Genomic DNA, 27331 nt, shown 5'->3' on the forward strand with positions numbered 1-27331 from the left:
TTTGATATTTACAGATCAGAAATGCCTGAAAAAATGAAGTATTTTGAGATACGTAGGATGCAGGGGAACCCTCAGTTTCATTGTGGCTTGGGCAGGGGGCCAATAAAAGCCGGCTTGAACACTGAATCACCAACAAGCATTTAGAAAGAAGTCAATAGCATGCAAAAGTCTTTTTTTAAATGCTTAAAATTATTACTATTGTTTGAAAGAAAACAAAAGTGATTTATTTAAAACAGATGGATTGTCGACAGGAAAAGAGTGTAGACAAATTACTATAATACATTTATTAGATTTTCAGACTAGCAGTTTAAATTCTTTATTTATCCCACTCTGTTTTTCTGATGTATTGCTTTGGTGGATTTGTGAGTAGGGAACCTAATGGCTTTGCTAACACTGAATAATATACCCCCAGGAAATAAGGAATATAATTCTTCATTTAAATGTATGAGATGGGGGAATATCTAAGCAATTTTAGTAAGTAATAATTTTAAAAATGTAATTGGGTATGCTGGTCTCTTTGTCACTGCTGACTACCCCAAATTTTAAAAACACAAGATTTGTGTAAGCCTATTATTTAAAGTATTATTTTGTCTCATTTATTCAGTAAATAAAACACTTTAAGGATGAGTGTGTAATATGTAAGAACAAAACTTTATGGATGTAGTATAGTTAAAGTCCACCCTCCACCTCCCAAAAAAAGACTTTTTTGGTGAGATGTATTATAGTAAAGACTGAGCTGATTTTTAAAAAAATATATTTTTATTGATTTCAGAAAGGAAGGGAGAGGAAGAGATAGAAACATCAATGATGAGAGAGAATCATTGATTGACTGCCTCCTGCCCGCTCCCTACTGGGCGTCGAGCCCACAACCCAGGCATGTGCCCTTGACTGGAATCAAACCTAGGACCCTTCAGTCCGCAGGCTGACACTCTATCCACTGAGACAAACTAGCTAGGGCCTGAGCTGATTTTTAATTAACTGCAGAGAAACGTCAATAACCAAATTCAGGATCTGTGTTGGTTGATGTCAGAATATTTTGGGGGACTAACTTTAATTTCCTGACCCCAAAGTGAGCATGACCCTGTCAAGTGTAATCTGTAGCGAACCCTTCTTGTTCTTGGTTCTGTTCAAGCAGCCTTCTTGGGAGACTTTTTCCACCAATAGTTTTTGGCGCGTCCAACAGCCCAGCACTCTGTCTGGCACACAGCAGGGAGTCCTGTACCACCATTTACTCCCACAGGATCAGCGAGGGAAGCATCTTCTCTCTCAGTCCCTTCATTCTGAAATGACCTGGTTCCCTTTTTGACATATGCATGGACCTGGGGGGAGGTGTGGGCAGATTTTGGCTGGCACCCACCTTTATAATGCTTTTGAACTGAAAATTTGAATTGTGGTATCATCTATCCTATATAATAAAAGTGTAGCATGCAAATTGTCCCCTCCACCGGGAGTGTAAATTGATACTCTTATCCTGTGTTCTAGGCTGCCAAATTTCTAAGAGTGGAAAATTGGGGCTATTGAAACTTTGATTAGAATGTGTTTGGGTGCCAGTTTTCTCAACTTCTCCCATATGTGATAGGCACTCAGCATTTTAACGAAAGTTTGATGGATGTTCCTAATTTCCTATCAGTTTGGATTTGGAGAAACCCTTAAAAAAAAAACCAAGCAGCTATATCTGCCTTCCCCAGGGGAGATTTGAGGAAGATTTGTGGCCTGACAGCGCTTCCTTCCCTCTCTCGCTGTGTCTTTCATCTCATGGGCCTCGTGGAAATCAGATACTGTGGGTTTCGGCCAAGATCAGCCCATCCACTTTTTACAACATTGGGTTTGCTACTTGTTGATCAGCTGCTTTTAATTCATGGGCCCTTTCAGAGATATTTCAGCACAATGATGGTTGTGCTTTAAGGAGTAGCTTCTATTATTTTTAAAACTGTTTAGAAGTGAGAATTACAAGGATCGATGAGGGATGTGATTTGCAAGGCCGTTTAACATCACTTAGGCAGTGAAGCATTTGGATGTCCGATATGGATGGGACTTGGCACATAGGTGAAGCTGAATTTTAAGTAAGCCTTGCTGTCTCTTTAAGTCCTCACCCGAGGATATTTTCCCATTAATTTTTAGAGAGAGTGGAAGAGAGAGGGAAAGACAGAAAGAAATATCGATGTGAGAGAACCACACATCAGCCCAACACTAGTTTTCAGTTCAACTAGCAAAGGTTGTCCTCAGCTGATGACAGATGTCCTGATCTGATGGGTGAAGAGGTCAGGGCTCCGTATTTCATAACCACCCTTGGACAGACACGAGGGTACCCTGTGGGGACTTATACTTTATACAGTTTCAAAAGGCACTAATATGGCCGCTCATTGAAAAGCCCACGCTGAGAGGCGCTAACTACCCAGGCCTCTGCAGCGTGGGGTAATTGTGGGGTGTCCCCTCTGCTGCTGCCTCTGGCTCGTATTATGCTATTAGCGAGGCTCACGCCAGGATTCCTTGGAAACTGTGTGCCCGCCTGAATAATTCATTGCTCAGTGATCAATTATTCATGACTCATTATTACAACTGCAATCGAACCTGAAGGCGGAATCATTCTGCCACTTTGGCACCTCCAGGTCCTCAGGAGACGGCAGTAAGGATTTAAGGCCTCGCAGTCCCCGCTGCCTATTTGTTTCTCTGAAGGGATTCCAGAGGGAACAGCCCTCCGAAAGGAATCAGAGTTGATGAAAGCAGTGAGGAACTGCCCCCTGCTGGCCGTGCTGCATTGGTTCAGCCATTCACGCTGTTTTGAATTCTGGCCTTGGTTATGCCTAGAAATAAAATTACAGTTTGAGAGAACTTGGGAGACATTTATGGCCCTGTCGGTTTATTGAATCACTCTAAGAGGTAAACAAGGATACAGAACTTGTCGTTAGGATATCTTTTCAGGGATAACATGCAGGTACTTGTAGTACATTTTATTGACATTAGTCATATTACATTTGCTTGTTCCATCAAAGAAATGTATTTTTTTTCAATTTATTGGACCATAGCTTTCATAGAAAGAAAGTCATGTTTTTCACATATGTTATATAAAAATCATAAAAGTGCTGTGAAAGTACACCCAAAAGAAGCCTAATTATTTTTTAATCTTAGGAAATATAATAGGAAATTGTTTGGCTTAAGCCAGACTGATTTATTTTATAATCATCATTTTAAAAAACATGTATTAGAAGTAATTGGAGAGTTTGAAACTCCAGTTGCTTTGGGCTGTGAAGCAGCGAGTTGGTTTGTTGCTAAGGTTGGGCTTATCCTTGGACACTGGTGTTGAAGAATGGGCAGAAGTCTGTGACGCTTCTCATTCTGAGTTGCCATTTCAGTGTGCTGGTACTTTCTGTGTGGTCACGTCCAAAAAGTAAGCCAGCACAGATTTTGAGCATGAGAGTTCTAAGACCCTGGGGTAAACCTTGCTATGTTATCTTTTTATTATTATTTTAAAATATATTTTTTATTGATTTTTTTAGAGAGAGGAAGGGAGAGAAACATAATCAGCTGCCTCCTGGACGCCTCCTACTGGGCATTGAGCTGCAGCTCAGGCATTTGCCCTGACCGGAATCAAACCGGCAACCTATCGGTACGCAGGATGACACCCAGCCAACTGAGCCACACTGGCCAGGGCAATTTTGCCATGTTTTAAAAACCCCAGCCTGTAGGTAAAAATCCCAAACTGTTGAGCAAGCATTTTTTAAGTAGAGGTTACGGATATTTTTGTGTTGGTGTTGGTTCTCTAAAGGGAATAAAGGCTAAATGTTTAAGCAAGTTTTAAATTGTCTAAACCCATACTTGGGACAACATATGATGTCCCAGATGACCTACCAAGGAGGAGTTTAAATGTAGATTTAGTTTTACTATTGTGAAAATAGACGGGTAATTTGAAATATTTTTGAAGATAAATGTAAATATGTCATGAATGGAGTGAAAATTATGCATAATTTTTTATTTTTTAAATATTTTAATGTTACACATTTATATGACTTAAAAAATATACAGATGTGTACTGTTTAAGTCTCCTCTCATTCTTGTCCCCTTCTTTTCAAAAGTTGACCAACTCATAAGAGTTTCCTATGGATTCTTCCAGAGTTGCTTTATCTATATATTTAAAAGCCTAAGCAACCATTACTACCAAACGACAGGAACAACCAGTCAACTGGTTGCTATGATGGGCACTGACCACCAGGAGGCAGACACTCAATGAAGGAGCTGCCCCCTGATGGTCAGTGGGCTCCCACAGCCAACCTCCCGCAGTCCCTTCCCCTGGCCGGCCAGCTCTGATGGCCCTGATCGGCCTCATGCACGAATTGGTGCACCAGGACTCTAGTGTATACATAAGCAACTCTGGAATATAGATTCTTATTTTTGCCCCTTCTGATAAAAACTAGCACATTACATATTTCTGTTTCATGCTTTTCTTCATATGCAAAAGTATCTTGGAGATCTTTCTGTGTTAGTATAGAGAGATTATCTCCATTCTTGGTTTTACAGCTGCATAGTACATTCCATTGTACGGCCATAGTATAATTTATCCACTTTCCTGTCGATGTGCTTTTGGCTTGTTTTTAATCTTTTGTTATTAAAAATGCTGCAGCAGCGAATAACCCTGAACATCTGTCATTTCACACACGTCACTATGTCTTGTGTGACTTTTTAAAATAAAGCCTGAGATTTCCGAGACGTGTCCTGCTTTCGGCAGTCCCATTCCGGGCGTAGGAGTTTGCTCCTCTTCGCTATTAGGTGTATTTTCCTGGAAGTTTTTGGGGAGCACTAGTTATTGAGGCCTAGTGATGAGAGGAGTTTTCACTTTCTGAAATGACTTGAAGGGTTAGTGACCACAGTGATCCTTTGCCCCCCTGTTTTCCTGGAGGTGATATAAGAAAACGTGTAAATCTGGTGACAAAGTATTGATGATCAAAAACTATGCTGTAAATTTGTCTAGATTGCTTGCAGGAATTTTATATAATGAAACATTTACAGCTGTGATTTTTGGAATAGGCTCAGTGTCCTCTTACCTTAAGCACTAGGGCACCGAATGCTGCTGCCTTTGAAAATGTTAATGGGGGTTCTGTATAAAAAGGAGGTCCAGCCCTGGCCTGTGTGGCACAGTCGCTTAGAGCATCATCAGGTGCACTGAAGGGTCTTGGGTTCGATCCCCGTGTGCTGGAGGCAACCAATAGATGTTTCTCCATTACATCAGTATTTCTCTCTTTCTCATTCCCTCTCTCTAAAGTTCATGAAAAACATATCCTCAGGTGAGGATTTAAAAAAAGTGTGTGTGTGGGGACGGGGGGGAGTTCCATGATTAAACAAGTTTAGAAAACACTTGTTTTCCACAATTGCGTTCCACTATTTGTTTGTTTGTTTATTTATTTATTTATTTTGCTGAGGGACTCTTCAGAGTGTTAAATTTACTGGGATAAATTGTAATTCTTCAAGAGTTTTTTTCAAATTTGTTTAACTACTGGTCTCCCCTCTTTTCGGGCCCTTCCTATTAGTACTAGTGTACTGAGGAGCCCAGCTTAGGCAATGCTACCCCTGTTGGACACCCATGAACACCATGTTGAAATTAGTGGTCATAAGCATATGTGTTATTTAAATTTACAAAAGATTCAGTAAGGGGAATTAGAATGAAACTCACTATTTAAAAGTCACCGTTAGGAACAGCAGATGGCGGTAATGTAACATGTGGATCAACTATTAAGCCGCGGCTGTATTTCCACTGGCAGTATTAATTCAGTGGTAGACTGATTAATGTCATCTTCATTTAATTAGTCTACCAATATTTCCATATTCCTGGTTAAATGAATAAAAGGCCCAAAATAGATCATTATCATACTTTTAATTTCTTCCTTGGTAAAGCACAAGTCAGCTGAGAAATAAATTTGGAATTTTTTTTTTATCTTCACAGACTATTTTAACGGGCATGAAATCGGTGTGGTGTTTCACATTTCCTGGTTTATGTGTATACAAGAATGTCTATGTGCTCTATCTGAAAAGAAAAAGCCATAATTTATCCAAACTTAACTCTCCACTGTCCATGAGAATGGCAAAGTGCAGTTTTGCTCAACAAGCATGTAGCTGGTGGCTGCCCAAGAGAGGAAGCAGCTACAGCCATTGTCCTCCAGGATCTGGCATTTGGGCTGAAAGTAGGATGGGAATGCAAATAGCTCTGTTATCAGGGCCAGTGGGGTGAGAGAGATCTGGGCCTCTTAGGGGTTGAGACACATCTGAGCCACTGCCCTTCTTCTAAAGTCTATTAAAGACTTTCTAAAACAGGACAACAAGAAAATGGGGTATATTGAAAATTAACAACAAAAAATTAACACCAAAAAAACACAATGCTATGTGACTACCCTAACAAGGTAATTATGGAATTATTATAAAATTTAATTCCTAGTGTATTGGGGTGGCCCGGGAATGGGGACTACACGGGAAGTCTTGTAGAGAGCACCTGTCGGAGCTGTCGGTGTGTCCCTGAGACAGAGGCTAGGTCACCTGGCTTGGAGCTCTTGTCAAAAGTCCATATTGAAGCCCTTCCTGAATCTGCGGCCCTGAGTGAAAGGCCACGTTAGTGGTAAGCCCTGATGCAGCAGAGAAGCCTGGAGGGGCTGCAGGGAAAGGGGGCTCATCCAGTGAAGGACATCTGGACCCACCCGCTCGGAGGACATGGGTTTTGTAACTTAGAGTGAGGGGTGTCCCCTCCTGTGCGAAACCTTCAGAGGCGCAGTGGGACAGCTTTTCCTCTCTGTCCCTCCCTCTTCCTCACTCCAAGGCTGAAGTTACTTCCCCTCTCTTTCCAGAGGCAGCAGAAAGCCCAGCCTCCGGCAGGGCTGATGTCTGAATGAACTGGCCAGGCCACGGCACCCCGGGGGACAGGAGAGCCATGTTGTCTCCCTGTTCCCAGGTGGAGAAGGGGTCACTCTTTTTATGCGAAGATTCATCTTGTCAGGTCCTGCAGGAAGAAAGAAATGACGCAGTTTGTCTCAGCCAAGCGCCTAATGCAGCAGCGTCACTCGTCACTCGGTCATTGACAAGTCGGAAGCAGTGTTTACCTTTAGTAACCTACACTGGGAATGTCTTCATTCAGTCTTTGGTCAGTGTATCGAGTCAGGCGCTGGTCTAGGCCTGGGATACAGCAGCAAACCCAGCAAACTGTCTGTTCTCAGGGCGGGAGGGCATTCTGGTGGGGCTGTGGAGAAAGGTAGTGGATAAAATTATATAATGTACTAGAGTATGATTAAATGCTACGGAAAGAATAAAACAGGGAAAGAAGGCAGGTAGTGTCTATCTGATAAATGCTAGTCAATAGTTCATATTGTGTTTGGTATGAAAATGATAGTAAATGGTCACTTGGGTGACAGACAACTCAGATGAAAGGACTTGGAAGGACTTGTGGAGCAAACCCTATTACGAAAGCTCTTGTTTTTCTCAGTGCACAGGGACACAACATTTTCCATTGGCATACATAGTATGTCCATGTCTGGGCAATGGAGCAGAGAGGCCTAAGGATGGTTATTCAGTTCTTTATCTGGAGGGTTGGAGCTGTTTTACGGGGAAATAAGGGCGACTGTGAGTGGGGAGAAATGGCGCTGGGTTTTCCCATGAGGGCTCTAACTTCATTTCGCTGCCTTGAGGTCAGTAGAGAGGCTTATGAAATCCCTGGCTGCTTCTCTCGGCTCGTCTCATTGTGCGCCTTTCTCTGCTGGAGAGATTTCACACTGCGATGAACTGGCGCCCGGTGTTGGGATGGGAGTTCTCAGAAGTGGGTAGCTGCCCTCACCCCAGGCCTTCCAGACAGGGTCTTCCAGGATACCTTAGGAGCGAGGCATTTTCAAAGGGATGTTCTATTTTCCAGGCTTCAGCTTCATTCCGTGCCTGGAAATATCTCAGTCCTTCAGCAGTGACTGGCACACTCCGTGTGCTGTTCCCTGGCCCTCAGGAAATTCTTCTACGTGGAGCCGGAAAGCCTCCAGATGCCTTCCTTAGTGGTTCCTCTCGGGGAGCAGATGGGTCTAATTATGAGCTGTGTCATCAAGGGCCCCCAGTTTCTGCCTTGAGAGAAGGCAACAAAGGGGGCCAGAGCAGATGCCCTCCACAGGGGCGGGTACCCCCTCCTGTCTTTGGCCCCCAATTTCAGGGAAAACAGAACCAGCTCTGGATCAGGGCTGTTTAGGCATTGAAGGATCCCCTTTTCAGGCTGAGGGCTGAAAGCTGTTGGTACAATATCTGGATATTGCTTATTGTTGTATTTTAAATAAATACACCCATTGACTCATCTCTATCTCTTGAAGTCTTAAAGCTTCCATACTGTTTCCCTTAAATAACTTATACTACAATATAGACAAGGCAGGGAAGTCACCCCATCTTTAGATCCTCAGACAGTCTAACCTGTTAGCTCCCTGATCTTCACAGATATGTCTGTCTGGGTGACAGGATTTACCTCTGGTTATAGCTGAGGTAATTGAGGAGAGGTGATTGGTTCAAATCTAAGGTGTGCTAGGGTACTGAAAACAAATGAAAGATTTCCTGTATCTTAATTGAAGGTTTAACCATTAAATATTGAAAATAAACTGGTGTAATTGATTAAGGATGAAGTATTTAATTTTCTTTTGTCTAAATTTTCTATGAACATAAAATTGCTCAAATTTGATCCTTTAAGTCCCATAAATTGTCTTTTTATATTGTTTTCCATCAATAATAATATAACTTTTTCCTTTGAAAAAAATATTTCAATAACATGATTTTATTTGATTTTATAATAGTTCTATAAGGATGCTTCAAATAAAAAAAGCATTATAAAAATTCCAGGTAGCTATAAGGCATTACTGATCTCTAGTTTAGGATAACCTTTAATTACCACTGCAAATGCATTTTCAGATTATTTTAAGGAGAAGTATTATTTTTCTTGGTCCTATGAAAATATGTTTAGCTCATTGAAACTACTAAGAATTGCTTCAATTTTATTTCAACATACTTTTTCTGGAGCTGGAGATTCGAATACAAGAGGAGGAGATTTAGTTATTTTTACAGACATTCTTGAAGAGTTAGGGTAACTATTATGACTTAATAGTCATATTTGCCTGACATAAGCTAGAATTTTGGAAATGTAACCCATAAGAAGTAAAACCTGATTTTGAAATGTGATAAAAATCCCATCAGAGAGCTCCTCATTCACTGAAGCTCTGTCAATGTGCTCCAGCTCTTCCTGATCGTCTCTTTAGGAACGGAACCAAAGTGAGATCCACCCACACCGTGTGAGGGAGGTGTATTTAATAGCATTTGTATTGAAGTGTGCACACAGTTGATTTCCATTTGGCCTTTTCTACTGACTCTAGAACGTTAATTTTTAAGTGGCCCCACTGGTGGTAGCATGGCTTTAAGCACCTGATTTGCACCAAGAGATGAAGATGTTTCCGTTCTTATAAATGCTCCTATGGCCTCTTGACTTCCTCCTCTGTAGCCATGGCCCCGCACCCATTCCGTGTCAAGAGCATTCATATCGGGGATTGACAGGTTTGAGCCCTGCCTCACTTCATCCCATGTATCAAAAGCAAAGTTGATCCAGCGACCAAGAATGAAGTTGATTAGCTTAGCAATAGTTATGTTTGACTAACACAGGCAGGACTGGCTACTTCATTGGTGAGATCCTAGTACCAAATGAAAATGCAAGGTCCCTTGAATTTCAAAGCAGTGACTGCAGAGCATTAAAACACATGTAGGGCCCTTGTAATCGCTGGGCCCTGTGTGACTGCCCAGCTCCATGCCCATGAAGCCAGCCCTGAACACAGATAGCCGGGGGATTGTGGCAGGTGCGTAGGGGGTGGCAACTAGAGTCCCCCCCAAAATGACAGACCCTGGCATAGTTCAGTAGCAATCAAAGTAGTTGAACTGTTTTGGTGCTGAAGGTTTTAAAATAATTAGCAAGGGCGAAGCCATTTTGTTTGGACAGATCTTTATAACCTCACGTGAAAACTTAGACATAAAGGTCTTGAGTGCCACACTGAAGGAGAGGAAATATGCTTTGTTTTGTCACTGTTCACTGGCTTCCATTGCTTTCCTCCTTGAGGCAGTTTATCTAGTCTTCTGATGATTCACTGAGTTCAAGTTTATCCGGTAAATGTTCTCTGGGTGAGGGATGATATGGTTAAGCATAGGTGTTATTTCACCTTTGCTCCATTTACTTTCCCAATTTTCCGTTACCTGAGAGCAGATTATCCTAAAGCCTGTACCTCAAGCTTTGATCTTTCAGCCATGAAGCAGTCTCATATTTTCAGGGTCCAAGGGAAATCTCCATCTCAGTATCCAGACAATGTCTGAAATTTAATGAAATCAAATGGAAAGTATCCCTTTTTTCCTGATTCTGAAAACTGGTAAACTGTGTCACGTGTGACTGACTTCTCTGTCCACCACCTATCGAGAGACCTGCCAATTTTTCCTTAAGAATCTCTCCAATTTACCTTGCTCTCCACTGTAATTTTACATCTGTAGCAACTTCCTGATTGGCGGGCTACTCTACTCTTTCCTCAAGCTCAAGGTTGACCATTTTATAGAATACTACTTTTATAATGTCCCTCTCTTGCTAAAGATCGTACAGCTCTTGAATCCCTCCTGTCAGACAAATTTTAAATGAAGCCTCACACTTAACAGTTTTCTATCAACTGGACCTTCTCCACCTGTCTGAACTGTGTAAATCATTTCCCCCCACATGACCGACCAGTCCACCTCCTCTCGCTAGGAGAGGGTGCCAAGGCATTTTAGCCTTGAACCTGGAAGGTTCTCTGGTTCCAGTTGCAAGGTTGCATAATGTCCTTTGCGGTGACTCGAGAGCTCCAGGGCTGATAGTGAGCTGCCAGGTACCGTCTGTTCCTTCATTCTATGGCGAAGTATGAACTCACCCGCACCATCCGCAGGGTTGGCTTCCTTCGAGGCCTCTCTCCGTGGCTTGTAGATGGCCACCCGCTCACGGTGTCATTACGTGGGTCTTTCCTCTGTGCGATCCTGCATGTGCCCGGGTGTCCCTTTCTTTCTTCTTACAAGGACAGCAGTCATATTGGATTAGGGCCCCACCCTACTGGCTTTGTTTTCACTTAGTCACCGCATGAAAAGACCTTATCTTCAAATTACTGGCAATATTCTGAGGCATTGGGAGTTGGGACTTCAACAGATGAGTTGGGGGTGGGAGGGAACACAATCCAGTCCCTTGAAGGGATGATGGAAGTGTTCCACAATTAGATAGTAGTAATCATTTCAAACCTCTGGGAGTATACTGCTAACAACCACTGAATTGCACATGTTAAAAGAGTGAATTTTATGGCATGTGAATTATATTTCAATAAAGAAAACATAAAAACCAAATTGGATGTGGCTCTTGCCTTCAAACAGCTGACAGAGTAGTCAGGCCCACTAGGAAGGAAATAGGCACTTTCAACGCCTTGCAGGACATGCTAGAATCTAGATGGAGGTGCACGTAGCCCGTTTTTATAGAATGGAAAAGACATTGTAGAAGAGAGCATAGGAGTCAGGACTTACATGGATGTAAGTGGGCAGAGAAGGGGTGCAGAGAGGAAGGCATGGGGGGTAGTGACTGAAGGCTGGCCTGTGCTGTATGACATAGTCATTATGTCCCCCCTTTGTCTAATCTTCTCTTGGATAATATTATCAATGTTTTAACCACCGGATAGGGGTTACATTAATAATAAATTTGAAAATGCCTCAGCGTTAAAGTGAGACTCTTGTGCGTTCATGTATCAGTTTCTCCATTTACTTCACACAATTACCTAAACTATCAGTTTCAGTCTTCTCATCTGTAAAGTGGAGAAAATAACAACTCCTTTATGTGGGTTTAAGTATTTAGTGAATGCCACAGGAAACATTTCTAGCACATTTTCATAAGTTACTGTTCAAAATATATTTCTGTCCCTTTCGTTTCTCTATTCCTTGGGTAACCTGATTTTAAGACTCCTGAAAATCTTAATCATCATTCCTTGGGTAACTTCTGTGACATTATTTCCCTTGAAATGAGGCTTCCAGGCCTGAACACAAGGGGCCTAATGGAACCAAGTGTATTTATACTAAAACCTTTCAGACCTTTCAAAATCAGCTTGGAGTCTCAGGAGCTCTTTTTTTTTTTTTTAAATATATTTTATTGATTTTTTACAGAAAGGAAGGGAGAGGGATAGAGAGCTAGAAACATCGATGAGAGAGAAACATCGATCAGCTGCCTCCTGTACATCTCCCACTGGGGATGTGCCCGCAACCTAGGTACATGCCCTTGACTGGAACCGAACCTGGGACCCTTCAGTCCGCAGGCCAACACTCCATCCACTGAGCCAAACCGGTTTCAGCCAGGAGCTCTTTTAACAGTCACATCATATTGTGGTCTCATATTGAATTTGGGTTGGGGGAGGGGTGCAACTAGGTTTATCCCACACACCTTCAGAGTTCTTATAGATCAGCCATTCTACTCTTAAGTGGGTTTCACTCATTTTAGACAAGATTTTATTTTCCCAGCCGTAACTGTAGAACTCCAGGTTTATCCTTGCAGAATTCCACCTGGGTGGTTTCCAGCTCACATTTCAGCTTCTCCAATCACTTTGACTATGTCTATTGATTATGTTGCCTGCCTTTGCATCTTCTACAAACTTGGTAAATATGTCTTTTTGGGTCTTCACCCAAGTCATTAATAAAATATTGGCGAAGATATTATTAGGGATGGATTCCAGGGGCATTACAAGAGGGAGCACCTGCAAAGTGGCCTGAGACCCAACACGCTAGCCTGTTTGGCCCACTTGTTCAACGCACCATGAATCCAATCCACGTGAAGGTCGCATCTCTCCCATATGAAAAGGCTGTCACAAGACTCTCCTTGTCCATGTCTGTTAACATGAATTTATCAGATGGGCTGAAATCATGAGATATGACTAATTAGTTCTCTCTGATCTACCAATCGAATGACCCTCTCACAGAAAGAAATGAGGTTAATTTAGTGAGGCTGGTTCTCCATAGCCCAGGCGAGCCCTGCTGTTCTCTGCTTCGTGCCGAAAAGCACACAGGCTTCTGTTTAATTACAGTCCTTCAGCTTTGCCAGAGAGTCATGTCAGAATTGCTCTACAGTTTCTGAAAGATACTTTTCATGGAAATTGAAACATGTGCTTTCGGGGCAGGGGGTGTTGGCAGGAGGGTACCTTTTTTCCTGATTATTCGTATTCTCACCCTTGGTGTACAGACTGTGTCTCAGTGTGCAGCTCACTTAGGTCTGACTTTGTGAACGCAGGAGGCAGGATCCCATGGTGGTGAGGTTCTCAGGATTCAGAAGTGGGGTCCCAGTTTTATTTTATTTTTGTTTGCTTGTTTGTTTTTGTTTTTATTTCATGAGTGTAGCAAATAGGATTTTTAATAGTACCAGTTTAAAGAAAAGAAAGAAGACTATGCTGCGGTCCAACCCCAGCAGGTCCAGGGGTCCCCAAAGGTGTGGACGGAGTCGGTGAAGAAGGACTGACACGGAGGCAGCGTTCAGTTGACCAGCATGATTGGGTTCTCTTGCCTGGTTCTATCTAGGATCTCCAGTCAGGTTCTGTCACCAGGTTCTGTCGCTAGGTTCTCCAGACTGGTTCTGTCCAGGCTCTCCAGCCATGTTTAGTGGCCAGGTTCTGTAGCCAACCCCAGCAGGTCCAGGTGTCCCCAAAGGTATGGACGGAGTCGGCGAAGAAGGAATGACACAGAGACAGCGTTCAGTTGATCAGCAGCCTAGCCAGGATCTCTAGCCAAGTTCTGGTCAGGATCTCCAGTGAAGTTCTGGTTAGGATCTCCAGCCATTTTCTGTGTCCATGTTCTCTTGCTAAGTTCTCCAGTCAGGTTCTGTAGCCATGTTCCCTCGCTAGGTTCTCCAGCCAGGTTCTGTAGCCATGTTCCCTCGCTAGGTTCTCCAGCCAGGTTCTGTCCAGGTTCTCCAGCCAGATTCAGTCACCAGGTTCTAGTCAGGTTCTCTTGCCATGTTCTATCCAGGTTCTGTAGCCAGGTTCTGTCTAGGTTCTCTAGCCAAGTTCTGTAGCCAGGTTCTCTCCAGGATCTTTTGCCATGTTCTCTCCCTAGGTTTTGTCTCTAGGTTCTTTTTTTTTCGGGTCCCAGTTTTATTATTACTGGGGGTAGTTACCTACTCTATTGACTCCGTGCCTTTAAGGGAGGGTCTGAGCCTCCCTTAAAGGCACAGTTTCTTCATTCCAAGAGTCTTCTCTCACCTTCCTCATTTCAAGGTGTCTTAGCACAGTGCCGGGTGCCAAATAACTATTTCTTCTATGGCATCTGCGATTGTCATAATTAACACCGATATTATTATTTTAGTGGTTGGATGTTTTCATGTGATTGGCCTTTGGCTCTCTCTTTAGGATGTTCTTTCATTCTTTTAAGATGCCCGCGGCTTCCTTATAGTTTGTAACTATTTGTCTCTGCCCTCCCACCGAATTGCACACCCCAGAAGGCAGCGGCTGTGTCTCAGACAAGCAGAGTGTCTGGCACAGCTCAGGTGCTCTGAAGTTAGGAACTGGAGTAAGGCAAGAGTTAAGAAGCTTTGCCTAAATTAGGCAGCAAGGCATCTTCTTCCATATGTACATTAGAATCCTATTTCTGAGCGAGGTCTATTTAAAATAACCCCTGATGTCCTGTTTGAGGAAACCACTACTGCCGTGTGATTAAAATGAAAGGCATTTTATGTCCTGAAGGACCCACAGGTTGAAATACCCTCTTATGAGAGGCAAGAGTTACTTCTGTGGCCTGATCATCAATAGCAGCAGCAGCAGGAGGAATAAAGTAATAATGCATCCCCCGAAGTTTGGAATTAAATCTGAGCTCAACTGTAGCAGCCATTTTTGGCCGCATATGAGCGTTCTGCTCTTTCCTGCTTCCCGTTTCTACCTATTCCTACCGGCCTCATTTTTTAATTTTATTATATGTTATGTCAGATCCCCTGTGGAATGAGCAGAGTATAAATACACGAGAGTAATAAATTGTGTAACAAGATACATTTGAAGGGTCAGTGGCAGCTGTACCTTATCCCTACTGGGAACAGAGCAAGAGGAAACCAACACAAACACAGTTTCTAACACACGGGCCCAAACGGGAAGGGCCATTTTCCCAATGGTGCTTTAAAACCGACTGGCGTTTTGGGGTCCTATTGGTATTGGCTGTGAAATATTCTCAAGAGGGGGCGTGGTCAAGTCGCACAGCCTCTCTGGGTTCTAGTGTCCTCATCTGTAAAGTGAGGGGGCTGGACCATCAGTGGTTCGAAGCCTTTATTATCAAATAATATCTCACGCTCTCTGGACATACGCCCTCTCTCTCGGGCTGCTCTTCACACCCACCGCCCTCCAAGCCTCCAGAGCAGTTCTCAACCCGTGGGTTGCAACTCCTTTGGGGGTTGAATGACCCTTTCACAGGGGTCGCCTAAGACCATTGGAAAACACATATCTAATTACATATTGTTTTTGTGATTAATCACTATGCTTTAATGATGTTCAATTTGTAACAATGAAATTGGGGGTCACCACAACATGAGGAACTGTATTAAAGGGTCGCGGCAGGAGGAAGGTTGAGAACCACCGCTCTGGAGAACTCTGGGCCCGTCAGCACTCCCAGTGATGGCGGTCTCCTGGACCCTGCCTGCTAGGACCCGCCTGCTCAAAGTGTGCTCCCCGGACCAGCAGCTTTGGGCATCACCAGTGACCTTGTTAGAGATGGGCCAGCCCGGGCCCATCCAAGCCTGTATTGGAACCGATACCCCGATGACTCACAGACACAGCAAAGTTTGAGAAGCGCTGCTCTTAAGATCCTGTTTCCTTCCTGGGAGGGTTCTTCAGACATCCCGCTTTATGCCTCTGACAATTCTTTTTCCTTTCATTGTATGAACACAACACTTTGATTTATCCTCAAATAAATTCCAGCATCTCTAGAAACAACACTGGTGGAAAGCCGTGCGCATGGCCTTGTTGAGTGTCCTTGGCTCAGGGTGATGACCTGGGGAGGGGGTCTTCCGGGCAGAGATCCTGGGAGCTCCTTGGGCAGGTAGGATGAACTCTGCACAGCCTCCTCTGAGATGCAGCACACACGAAGGTTCTGAAGCACTTAGTTAGCCAGGTTCCCCATTGCCCTCCTGACTCTGGAAAATGCAGCCTGTGTAATGAGAGACAGGCTAGCCACCGGTCCCCGGTCTCCTCCTCCTCTTAGCCGACAGTAACTTTTTGTAGGTTACAAATCAGTGCCTGAATCCAAAGCTCTCATTCAGGGCAACTAGATCCTTCTTAGCAGTAGATCCTAATTTGAGCTTTGTCGGTGGCTTAAGCCTAGGCTTTCTGATGCTTTTTTTGGGTATAGCACTAAGCAGAAATAGAAGACCCAGAATCAGTTGCTTAACCCATCTAATGGAAGTATGCTAATATAGAGAGCTTTATTTTCCTTCCTTCCCATCTCAAAAATTAAATAAAATGACAACCTGCTTTATGCTATAGTTAAATCAAAGAGAGAAATTGAGCACAAGTCCATATATTACAATTACCGTTATGATGAATTGGAGACTGAAATTCAGAAATACAAACTTTTTGTTAACTGCGGCCAACCAGCATCTACCTGCTACCAGTCAGATTAGGGGACTTTATTTCTCTGACACCCTAGATTATTTTTTCATTTTATTTTTGGAGCACCAACCTTCTTCTTGCCTGGATCATAATTTAATTTTACTTTAAGCTGGGCTTATCCTGGGTCAGTTTTACGTAGTGAAGGAAATGTAGCTCTAATTAGTTTTTGTTGCTCTTAAAACTCAATTTGTCTCTGAATCTTGATTTCATGGTGGGCTTTGCATCACATCTGGCTTTCCCACTGGAAGCCACAGTCCTGGTGTTGTTCTGTAATGTTCAAAATGAAAACCTGACAGGAATTCTGAATTAGAGCACTGCATTCTGAATATTAACCTAACACCCATTGTAAATTTGGAGCATATAATAGTCATGACAAAAGCTAACCCGATTATCTGGGGTGAATTATTCTTTCATATCCTCACTGACACGGTCATGCTCCTTAATTTCCTTGCGGATGTGAACAGGGTCTTTGTTTGCTCTCAGCTCAGTACCTTTCAAAGTATGAGAGAATGAATGAATGATTTGTTGCCATAAGTCGTATGTTACCAGTTTTTATTTTTGTTTTTAAGGCATATTACTACTCAGTTATTTAACAATTTTGAATCAAATGAGTTTCGCAGACTTGAACTTATTAAAAACTGACCCTTGCATACATGGAATCACACCTGCAGAGTTACAGTACCTAAGACAATCTCGAAATGTAAGCAGTGTTTGCCTTCAACCTCCTACTGTTGAGCTTGCTGTTTCCTCTCTTCTGTTACTTAGGAGGGGAAACAGCAACTTGCAGAATTTGTTACGGTGCCAGCAGTGAAACACTGCGTGGAATTTGACACCACAACTGAAAATATAATCTAGTCAGGAGCCAAGAATAGCATATTTGCCAAACAGAAATGTCTGAAATACTTAGACTCTTATTTGTTCTTTGTTTATTATCTTTATTATTACTTATTTATCCTTTGCCTATTATCTGTATGTATTAGTCCTATATGCTGCTACTAGGTTTGAGAACTAAATCAGTTTTGAAAAGCTTAGGAAATGGAATTTATCTTTAGGTTATAATTGATTTGCAGCTTTATTATTCAGTATTCAAGACACTTTATTTTGTCTAGCCAACTTCAAGAATATCCTAGCCATCGTCAGGAGAATTGATAGACTAGACCAGAATTTAACATGGAGGAAATGTTCTTTATTTTTATCCCTGTGGAAGATGGTGGGGTGCCCTACCTGTGTCCCCTGGGCTATTAATGTTTCCTATCCAAGGGCCCAGCCTCCTACTGCCAGCACCTGCAGTTAATTGTGCCTGAGGCCTCTCTCTGGGGCCCCCTATATTCCAATATTATACATCTGTGTACACTATTATATCATCTGTATGTTGCATTGTGTGCTTATAACCCTGTTTAATCTCCTTCTACCACCATTTTTAACCCCTTTGCCTTCTTCAATGTCCCCCCCCCCACCCTCTGATAACCACCATACTGTTGTCTATGTCAACATGAGTTTTTTGTTTTTGTTCATTTATTTGTTGCCTTATGTTTTATATCCCACATATGAATGAAATCATATGTTTCCTGTCCTTTTCCATCTGACTTATTTCTCTTAGCATGATAGTCAAGATCCATCCATTGGTGCAAATGGCAGCATTTCATCTTTCCTTATGACTGAGTAGCATTCCATTGTCTACATGTACCACACCTTCTTTATTCAACCTCTCTCAAAGAACACTTGTGTTGTTTCCATGTCTTGGCTATGAATAATGCTGCAATGAATGTAGGGGTACATATATCTTTATGAATAAATGTTTTCATTTTTTTTTTTAGAGTAGATAACCTGAAGAGGGATTGCTGAGTCATGTGGTAGCTCCATTTTTTAAATGTTTTGAGGAAACTCCATATTGTTTTCCATAGTTGCTATCAATTTATATTCCCATCCATAGTGTATAGGGGTTATTTTTTCCCACATCCTCTCCCAACACTTTTTATTTTCGTCTTGTTGATAATTGGCTTTTCCTTTTAAAAAAATCAATGTATCACTTTTCTAATACATATCACTCTGATATATATTTTTTCAGGCCCTTTACATTTTAAAGTTATATGTCATATTAAAGGGGGTGAATTAACTTTCAAAAGGATGCTTCCACTCATGATATTCCTACCTGTAAATGAGAAATACTGTGGCCTAAAATCCCTTAGAAGAGCTTAAATTTTAAGACTCACATAAATAAATAAAAGTTAACCTAATGAGGTTAATTGGGGGTTCAATTTTCATTACCCCAAAGTGTTAACTGTGACTCATGTTAACACCTGAATGTACTTACGTCATGCATAACTGCCTTGGTCAGGGCTCCCAGGTGCAGGTAAGAGCAGCCACCCTCTACATGGTTAGGCAGAATACAGATAACGCACAGTGGCAGTGGGAAGGCAGGGGAGCAGGCTGACAGCTCAGTTTCCAGAACCATTAGCCAGAACCATACCATTGAAGTGACCTGCTGCCCCCGCCCCCAGGGCATACTGTTTCTTATGACACCTGTGTTAGTGAATGGGAGATCCCGTGTCTTCCCCGTTTCTTCACACAGCTCACACCCAGGCAAAGTCTTGGATGGGTGTAGCTGACTGGTGGAACCCAGGGTAGATACTGGCATCCCAATGCAAGGGAGGTGGGAGAGGGAGGTTTTGTTTGTTGTCTGTTTTTATATATCTGGGAAAGACAGGACCCACAATCCAGGGATCTACATTTGTAGGGATGTTGCCTAAAGATACTGGCAGTCACAAATGACAGGTATCAGCTATGATAACGTCTCGTGAATATAGCAGCAGGCAAGTTGTGTAAACTGTTTGGTCTCTACTGTTAAAAAAATGTGTAGAAAAAGATGGAAATACAGAGAAATGTTAATGTTGATTATCTCTATGATAGATTGTAGGTAATAGTTTCCATATGTTTTATTTTCAAAAATTTATATACAGAAACTATATTTTGTTATAAATTAGAAAAAAATGAGAGTTTAACATTTGAGAAAGAATTCATGAAAATAATTGCTGCCTTGCTAGATGGATGAAAACTCTATCTTAAAAGTCCTCAGCAGATTTAATTATCTTTCTGTCAAACAGATGAATGCTGAATCCAAACAAAGTCAAATAAGCAAAAAATTACTCTCTTATTTAAGCTGAGATTAAAATCTATTTCCTGTGGCATTGCCCTCAGTGGGTGCAGTAGCTGTGATCACTTTAGCGAGTCATAGCATCTTAAATCAGGAGGGCCTCTGTCATAATTTACCCTAACTTTATAGCATTTGTCTCGATCTGATGTTTTTAAAAATACAAACACACACTTGTGCCTACTTACCTGTTTAATATCTGCCTTCCCCAGGAGACACAAGGGCAGGGACCAGGAATCCCCGGAGCCCGCTACTCCTTAGACACATAGTAGGTACTTACTATATTCTTGCAATGCTTGATTGTTGATGGTGAGATCACAAGGGAAGGGACTGTAGCTAGTTATCTCTAGACTAACTGGGGAGTCTTCTGGCCTCACCAGCTGACTGGCTCTCACTGAGATGGTTGTGGCTGCGTGGAATATCTTTCTGCCACTTTCTGCAGTCCTCACTGGAGATTCTAAAGCTCTTTGAGGCCCACCGGCTTATTCTCCCCTTGAATCCTTTTTCACGCCTGCCCCCTTCTGGACCCCAGAAAATGTGAGGGTCCTGCTATTTTCTTTGCCTGCTTTGGAAAGAGCATAGTTCTTCTGCCCTTAGGCTCCCTTCCCCATCTTGGAGTTCTATTCCTAGCCTGCTCTCTGGACCTTGCCTAGAGGTCAGGGACTCTTTTCACGGGATCAGCAGTCACTAACTTTCTTGCCTCCCTACATCTGGTCCAGAGGGTCTCCTTCTCACCTGGGGGCAGGGAGGACACTCACCCACTCATCAGATGTCCGCCATGTCTTTTCTCTTTGGCCTTGGTCTCTCTATTGGAAAATCATAAACTGGGGATTTGACTCATATTCTCCACAGTTTATGATGCCATCTTTTCCCATCTGCTGTTGCTTCAGTGGGGAAAATGTGAAAGGATCTGAGGAGATTTGGGGGAAAACCAAACTTTGGTGAACATCTCAAAAATATCATCGGTTCTATTTGTACAAAAGGGGGGCCAATCCTCAGGGAATAAATTAGCTATGGTTGACCCAAATTTTCGAAGTCACTCTCCTGGGTTGTCAGTTCACTACGGATTCTAGAAATAAAGAATCATGACACTCGGGAGAGAGAACAGAAAGTCTGCAAAATGAGGCACCTGGCGGGATGGCCGTTTTCGCTGCTGTCATAAAGTTGCTCCCGAACAGTTGAAGAGTCTGATAAAATAAATACCTGCCATGTCAGTTAGGAGTGGGTGACAGGCGGAGCGTCCCTGAGCAGGTGACAAGCTGTCCTTGACTTGGTAAGTTTCCATGCTTTCTTTGTCTGATTGCATCTCATAGTCAGTGATATGCAATGGGAGCTCCCCCTGTCAGCTCAGTGACAGGGTTTTCGGTGAGGAAGGAAGGTAGAGTGCCTCCGTGTCAGCCGGGGATGATTGTTAGAAATCACCTGTCTTAATGGTCCTACCTTCATCTGCTAAGCTGTGGGCAAATGAGATTTTATGCTTTATCATCAGGCTGCCAGGCAAGACTCAGGTAACTGTATGTAAAAGCTCATGCTCTGTTGCACAATGCTTGATGTTTGCTAGGAAAAATAAGCATCTTGAAGCTTTGTATAGCCTTTGTTTCTTCACAGCAAGAGAATATTACAAGTTTGTGTAAGGCTTTCTATTGTCATGCGTAACCACTGTGACTTTTACAATGCATGTTAGCTGGGCACCGTGAATTACTGGAAAAGCACCATGAAGATGTCATTGAGCTCTGCCTGCTGCTTCATAGTCTTCAGAAGTTACAAAAACCATAGCTGTGTATGCCATTTCAAGCTCCTTGGAGTATATTAACTATACTATGTATACTGAGATGCCATTCCCAATAACAGGAGGCCATTTTTTAAAAAATGTTTTTTTATTGATTTCAGAGAGGAAGGGAGAGGGAAAGTTAGAAGTGTCAATGATGAGAGTGAATTATTGATAGGCTGCTTCCTGCACACCCCCGACTGGGGATTGAGCCCCCAACCTGGGCATGTCCCTGACCAGGAATCAAACCCCCTCCTGGTTCACAGGTTGACAATCACTGATCCATGCTGGCCAGGCAACATGAAGTCCTTTTTAGCCAAATTCTTGATAGAACAGTTTTTCCATAAAAAATGTTATCAAGCAACCATTCCTCTAGGACAGTGGTCGGCAAACTGCGGCTCGAAAGGGGCCAAAGAGCCGCATGTGGCTCGCGAGCTGCAGTTTGCCGACCACTGCTCCAGGATCTACTTCATTATCAAGTAGAGGCTAATAGTGTGTTCTATAACTGACAGAATCATGTGAAAGCACCGTTAGGGAAAGGGGACCAAATACTTGAACTTCCTAAATTGCAGCCACAGTTAAAGGCGCGTGTAAGTGCCCAGGCAGAGCCTGTGAAGAGCCGTCCTGTCTAGTGCAGTTGGACCACTCATTGTGGAGACAGTGCCTGCTGTGGTTGTCTCTTGGGAGTGGGATGAATTCAGAATGGGAAGATGATGAAGAACATTAAAAAAGAATATTAGATTTTTTCATTTTTTAACCAATGTTTTAGAATTGTGTTGTCAATTACTTATTTAAATCACATTTTTTCCCAACTTCTCAGATTTTTTTGGTAAGCATTTGACTTAGTTTTTCTAGCAAAGATAACTTTCACACTCACCCTTCATCAGTTTGTCATATTTTAGTGACATATTTACAATAATGAGCACAACTGGCATAAACAAGCTTGAGGTAAACACAGTGACTTTGGTAAGCACACAGGTCTCACAAAGGACAGGAGTGGGCGTGCCACAGACCACCTCCTAGCTCCAGCATCCCGCTGGCAAAGGCAGCCCTCAGCATTTGTTAGGAAGGACTAGAGGACGCTGGTTAATCTATGAATTGGTTAAAGGGTCTTTAATCAAGAGAGTGTCTATATAAATACATTTTCATTAATATGCATAGGTGATAACTCTTAAGGAACACTTTTTGAAGAATGATTTCTAGTACAGGTCCTACTGAATTTGCCTTAATGAACAGCGACAGCTCACTTATAATCAGTGGAGTATGTCTGCACACGTAATTGGCATTCTAAAGTACTTCTACCCAGCAGTCTAGTTTATTTACACTCTGGTACTATAATTGGTTTGTTCATCAGACTTCTTTTTTCTTAGATGGGAAGAGATAATGTGTTGGTCTGCTCTTCACTGAGTTATCACAATTTTTAAATTAATAATTTTGAGATTTAATGAGTGTTTGTTCTACTTATATATGCTCAAGATCCTAAATACCTCTGTCAATGTCTTTAGATTTTTTTTCTCTTCTAAATATGGGTAGCAGTAAAGTATGCTATGCAGAGGATGGTTTAAAAAATAAACAGATATTGTCCTACTAATAGATTTGGGAAATTTTAGAGCTTAGAGACAGAGAGAGAAGCATGTGTGTGTGTGTATGTGTGCCTTATGTGTATTACACACACACACACACACACAGAAGCAGAGAGAAACACAGACAGAGAAGCATGTGTGTGTGTATGTGTGCCTTATGTGTATTATACACACACACACACACACACAGAAGCAGAGAGAAACACAGACAGAGAGAGAAAGTCAGAGAAAGAGATAAACAAAGCAAGAATAAGAGACAGAGCCAGAGATATATTTATATTGCATTATATTACATTGTATATATTACATGATATTCACATACTCATATGTATACATAGCGACAGAGACAAAGGGACACAGAAACAGAGACGGGGGACACCAAGTTAGGGATAAAGAAAGTGAAAAGCAGACAGAACAGATGAAAACAGAGGAGAGAGAAAAGGCACACAGAGAGATAGAAAAAGACAAACAGAGACACCATGCAAGAGACAAAAAGGAATGGAGATATCTAGAGAGACAGAGGAAGGCCCATCTCAGTGATGTTGCTCAAGATTAGCTCCATCTCTGCCATGTTTTAGCAAAACTGTAGAGCCACAGGTGTGGAGGTCAGAGCCTTGGGGAAGCCATGTCCTTGGCTAGGACAGCGAGGCAGGCCCAGGCTCTGCCTAGAGACACAGGGTCCTCACAGGCAATACCAGACCTATGAGTAGTCACAGCCTGTGCATTGATTAGATGGCCCTGCACCACCTGTTTAGATCTACTAAATGTGTGTGGTTTTTTTTTTTGTTTTTTTTTAGCTCTAACTACGTTTAAATTTTTTTTTGGCTGCAGAAAGGTATTGAAGGAAATCTCCGTGGGAGGGCTCAATCCAAATGACACTGTGCAGGCCAATTTGGAGGCCCAGCTCCTTTCCAAGCTGGACCACCCAGCCATTGTCAAGTTCCACGCCAGCTTTGTGGAGCAAGATAATTTCTGCATCATCACGGAGTACTGTGAGGTGAGAGTTTCCTTCTCTTCTCGAAATCGTAATGATCTGTTTCATAGAAAAAGATATTACTAATCCATGCAAAGCCACTGTGACCCACCTGCTTATAATTTAATCGCTTTCTTCCTTTAGCCCCATTCATTGAATAAACTATCTTAGGTGGGAAACAACTGACTCCTACTGCTTGTGACTATTGCTGCTACCTCTACCCCTGCCTTGGGGCACTGAACTGTCCTGGCCCTGCACATCTCACTGTCATCAGTACTGTCCAAAGGCACTTTCTGCGATGATGGAAATGTCCTGTATTTGTGCTGTTTAGTACAGTAGCCACGAGTCGCACGTGACTCTTTAGCACTTGATGAAGTATGGCTAGTGTGATTGAGGAGCTCAATGTTACATTTTATTGAATTTTAATTAATTTAAATTTAAACACCCATGTGTAGCTTGTGGCTACTACTGACTTGGACAGATTTAGATAATAACGCTATAACTTTATTTACCTGCATTAATTTTTAAATTTTAATCTGCCAGAAAAGTTCTAAGAATAACACAAGGAACTCCCATATACCCTTCGTTCAGATTTTCCAATTATTATCTTTTTTCCACATTAAGTTTATCATTCTCTTTATTCATTTTGTGCATCTATCTGTTTCTCATGAACCTTTTGAGAGTAAGTTCAGACACGATGTCCCTTTGTCCTAAATACCACTATGAGTATTTCATAAGAACAGAGACACTTCCTTACATATTACAGTACAATGGTCAAAATCAGCAGTTCTCACTCAAAAGTGTGATCCCAGACCACATCAGCATCACTTGGGACCTGGTTAGAAATACACAGTCTCAGCCTCCCCCCAGCCATGCGGAATCAGAAATTCTGGGACTGGGCTCTGGCAGTCTGTGTTTGACAAGCCCACAGGTGGGTCTGGAGCACACTGAAGTTTGAGAAGCGCCCATCTAATCCACAATTCATATTTAAATTTATCCCCATGTGCCCCAAGTATGTCCTTAGACATCTAAGAACGTTTCTGTAAGAATTATTTTCTTGTGCAGAATCTAATCCAGGTTTGTCTGGGTTAATTTTTAAATGCTGGTGGTTTCCAGGGGCTGAGTTGCTCTCTGGGGAAGGGCGTTGCCATAGTGACAGCAGCTGGCGGGCTGGGAACAGCTGTGGGGCTTCTGGGGTTCCAGGGCTTCAGCCCTGAACAGTCAGGCTGTCATTGCCTTCGCTCCTGAGGAGTGACGTGTGCGTATTTCTCGTCTTCAGACCCGAGTTTGCTCTTAATTAGCACAGCCTGGCACTGCCCTCTTTTTATTGAGCTGACATAGTAATACTGTAAGGGCAGATGGCCAAACTTGCACTTCAGGAAAATGCTCTATTACCATTGAAATACTTAGTCTTTTTTATCTCCCAAGTTTCCTCTTCTGTAATTTATTTATTTTTTTATAATGTATTTTTATTAATTTCAGAGAGAGGAGGGGAGAGAGAGAATTAGAAACATCAATGATGAGAGAGTATCATTGATTGGCTGCCTCCTGCACACCCCTTACTGGGGATCAAGCCTGCAACCCGGGCATGTGCCCTGACTGGGTATCGAACCGTGACCACCTGGTTCATGGTCAACACTCCACCACTGAACCACACCAGCCAGGCTTTAATTTAATTTAATGCCTATATAAATGCATTCATGAGACTAATACATCCACCACACAACCCTTTGGGCACATCTTATCAGGTTACGAGTATGAAAAGCAAACGACGGAACTCTCACAACTTCTTAAGATCTAACTAAATCTTTGAGCGGGAATAGTTCCAAAACTACTAAAGTGGCAGAATGTTTCAGATATTGGTGTCTCTGTTCTCCCCACCTAGGGGAAATGGATCTACTTGTTGTTCCCTGTCCATCTTCCAGAATGTCAACCCCTTCGTCTGTGCTTGGGCCATTTCCTTTAGAATGTCCTTCCTAGCCCCACACATTCAAACCCTCCCCATCCTCCCAGGCCCCGCTGAAATGCCACCTCCTCTACAAAGATTCCCACAATCTCCTGGCTGGAAATCATTCCCCATTCATTCCCCCTCTCATAGCATTTTATCTCTTGTGGCACTCAGCACTTTATGCACTTTAACCATCTCACTTCTCAATGTATGGGATTCATCTTTTTCTGATTCATTTTTATGCTACATCGTGACCCACGCTGTGAGCCACAGAGAAATTAGCACTCAGGAAATTTATTTTGTGTTTTTTTTTTTCTGAAAAATTCTTTACCACTTGCTTCTAGCTGTTTCCTATCTCATGTCTGTCAAAGGCTGATGATAAAGGATAAAATATTGGATCCTTCTACCTGTCATATATGTCAAAAGCATTTTGTTCTTCCTATGTTTCTGGTACACCTAACAACGTACTACACCAGTGGCTTGTCAGATACTGCCTGAAGGTTTTCCATTGGGTTAGGTTAAGGCATCTCCATAGCTGGGTGTCAAATTAGTAGACAAAATAGAGAATAGGTGCGATCACATATATCTTCTGGAGAGAGAGAACATATGACTATTGGGGCAAAAAGTGGGGAAGGTTGGACTTGTCTGTTTCGTGCTTGGTGATATTAACACAGCTAAACAAAAATGGTATCAAGATCATGGTAGTGCTCATCCTTAACTCCACATTGTAGTCACCTGGAGAGCTTTCAAAAATCCCAAGACTTGAGGCCCACCTCCAGAAAGTCTGATTGGATTGATCTGGGGTAAGGTCCAGACATTAGGATCTTTTAATGCTCTCGGGATGATTCTAATGTGCAGCTGAGGTTAAGGACTGGGGAAAAAAAAAAAGGATTATGGTTAGTATGGGAACAGGAAAGTAGAGTCATAAAGGGAAACTGTCAGGGGTGTGGAGCACTGAGCAAAGTGGGGGCCCAGATCTGAGAGCAGGGAAGTGTGGACCTGGTGGTGGGTGTGGTTTTATCTCAGGCCACCTTGCTTGGTGCTATTGTTGATGAAAATTACCCACTTGGTCTCCTGGCTCCCTGAGCAGCCTTCTCATTCCAGCTCAGTTCTCCATAGATGTCTCTTCTAACGGGAAAAAAAACCCGCAGGCTAAACCAGCGTGAGCTTCCCGTTGTATCGGCAGTTCTGGTTCTCATCGCATATGAATAAATTGGCATTCTAGATTGTTTATTGCTTCCTTAAGAGTTTGAAGT

General features: G+C 42.5%; 1 protein-coding gene across 1 annotated transcript in view; it reads left to right on the forward strand.

Annotated features, from left to right (window-relative positions):
* NEK11 (NIMA related kinase 11) overlaps positions 1-27331 on the forward strand; it is a 170142-nt gene that overhangs the window by 10694 nt on the left and 132117 nt on the right. Inside the window, exon 3 of the mRNA XM_006770193.2 lies at positions 23986-24151. Coding sequence (XP_006770256.1) covers positions 23986-24151 — 166 coding nt within the window. The remainder of the gene's footprint in view (positions 1-23985; positions 24152-27331) is intronic.

This window comes from Myotis davidii, unplaced genomic scaffold (assembly GCF_000327345.1).
Source record: "Myotis davidii unplaced genomic scaffold, ASM32734v1 scaffold962, whole genome shotgun sequence".
In the NCBI taxonomy this organism is placed as follows: Eukaryota; Metazoa; Chordata; class Mammalia; order Chiroptera; family Vespertilionidae; genus Myotis; species Myotis davidii.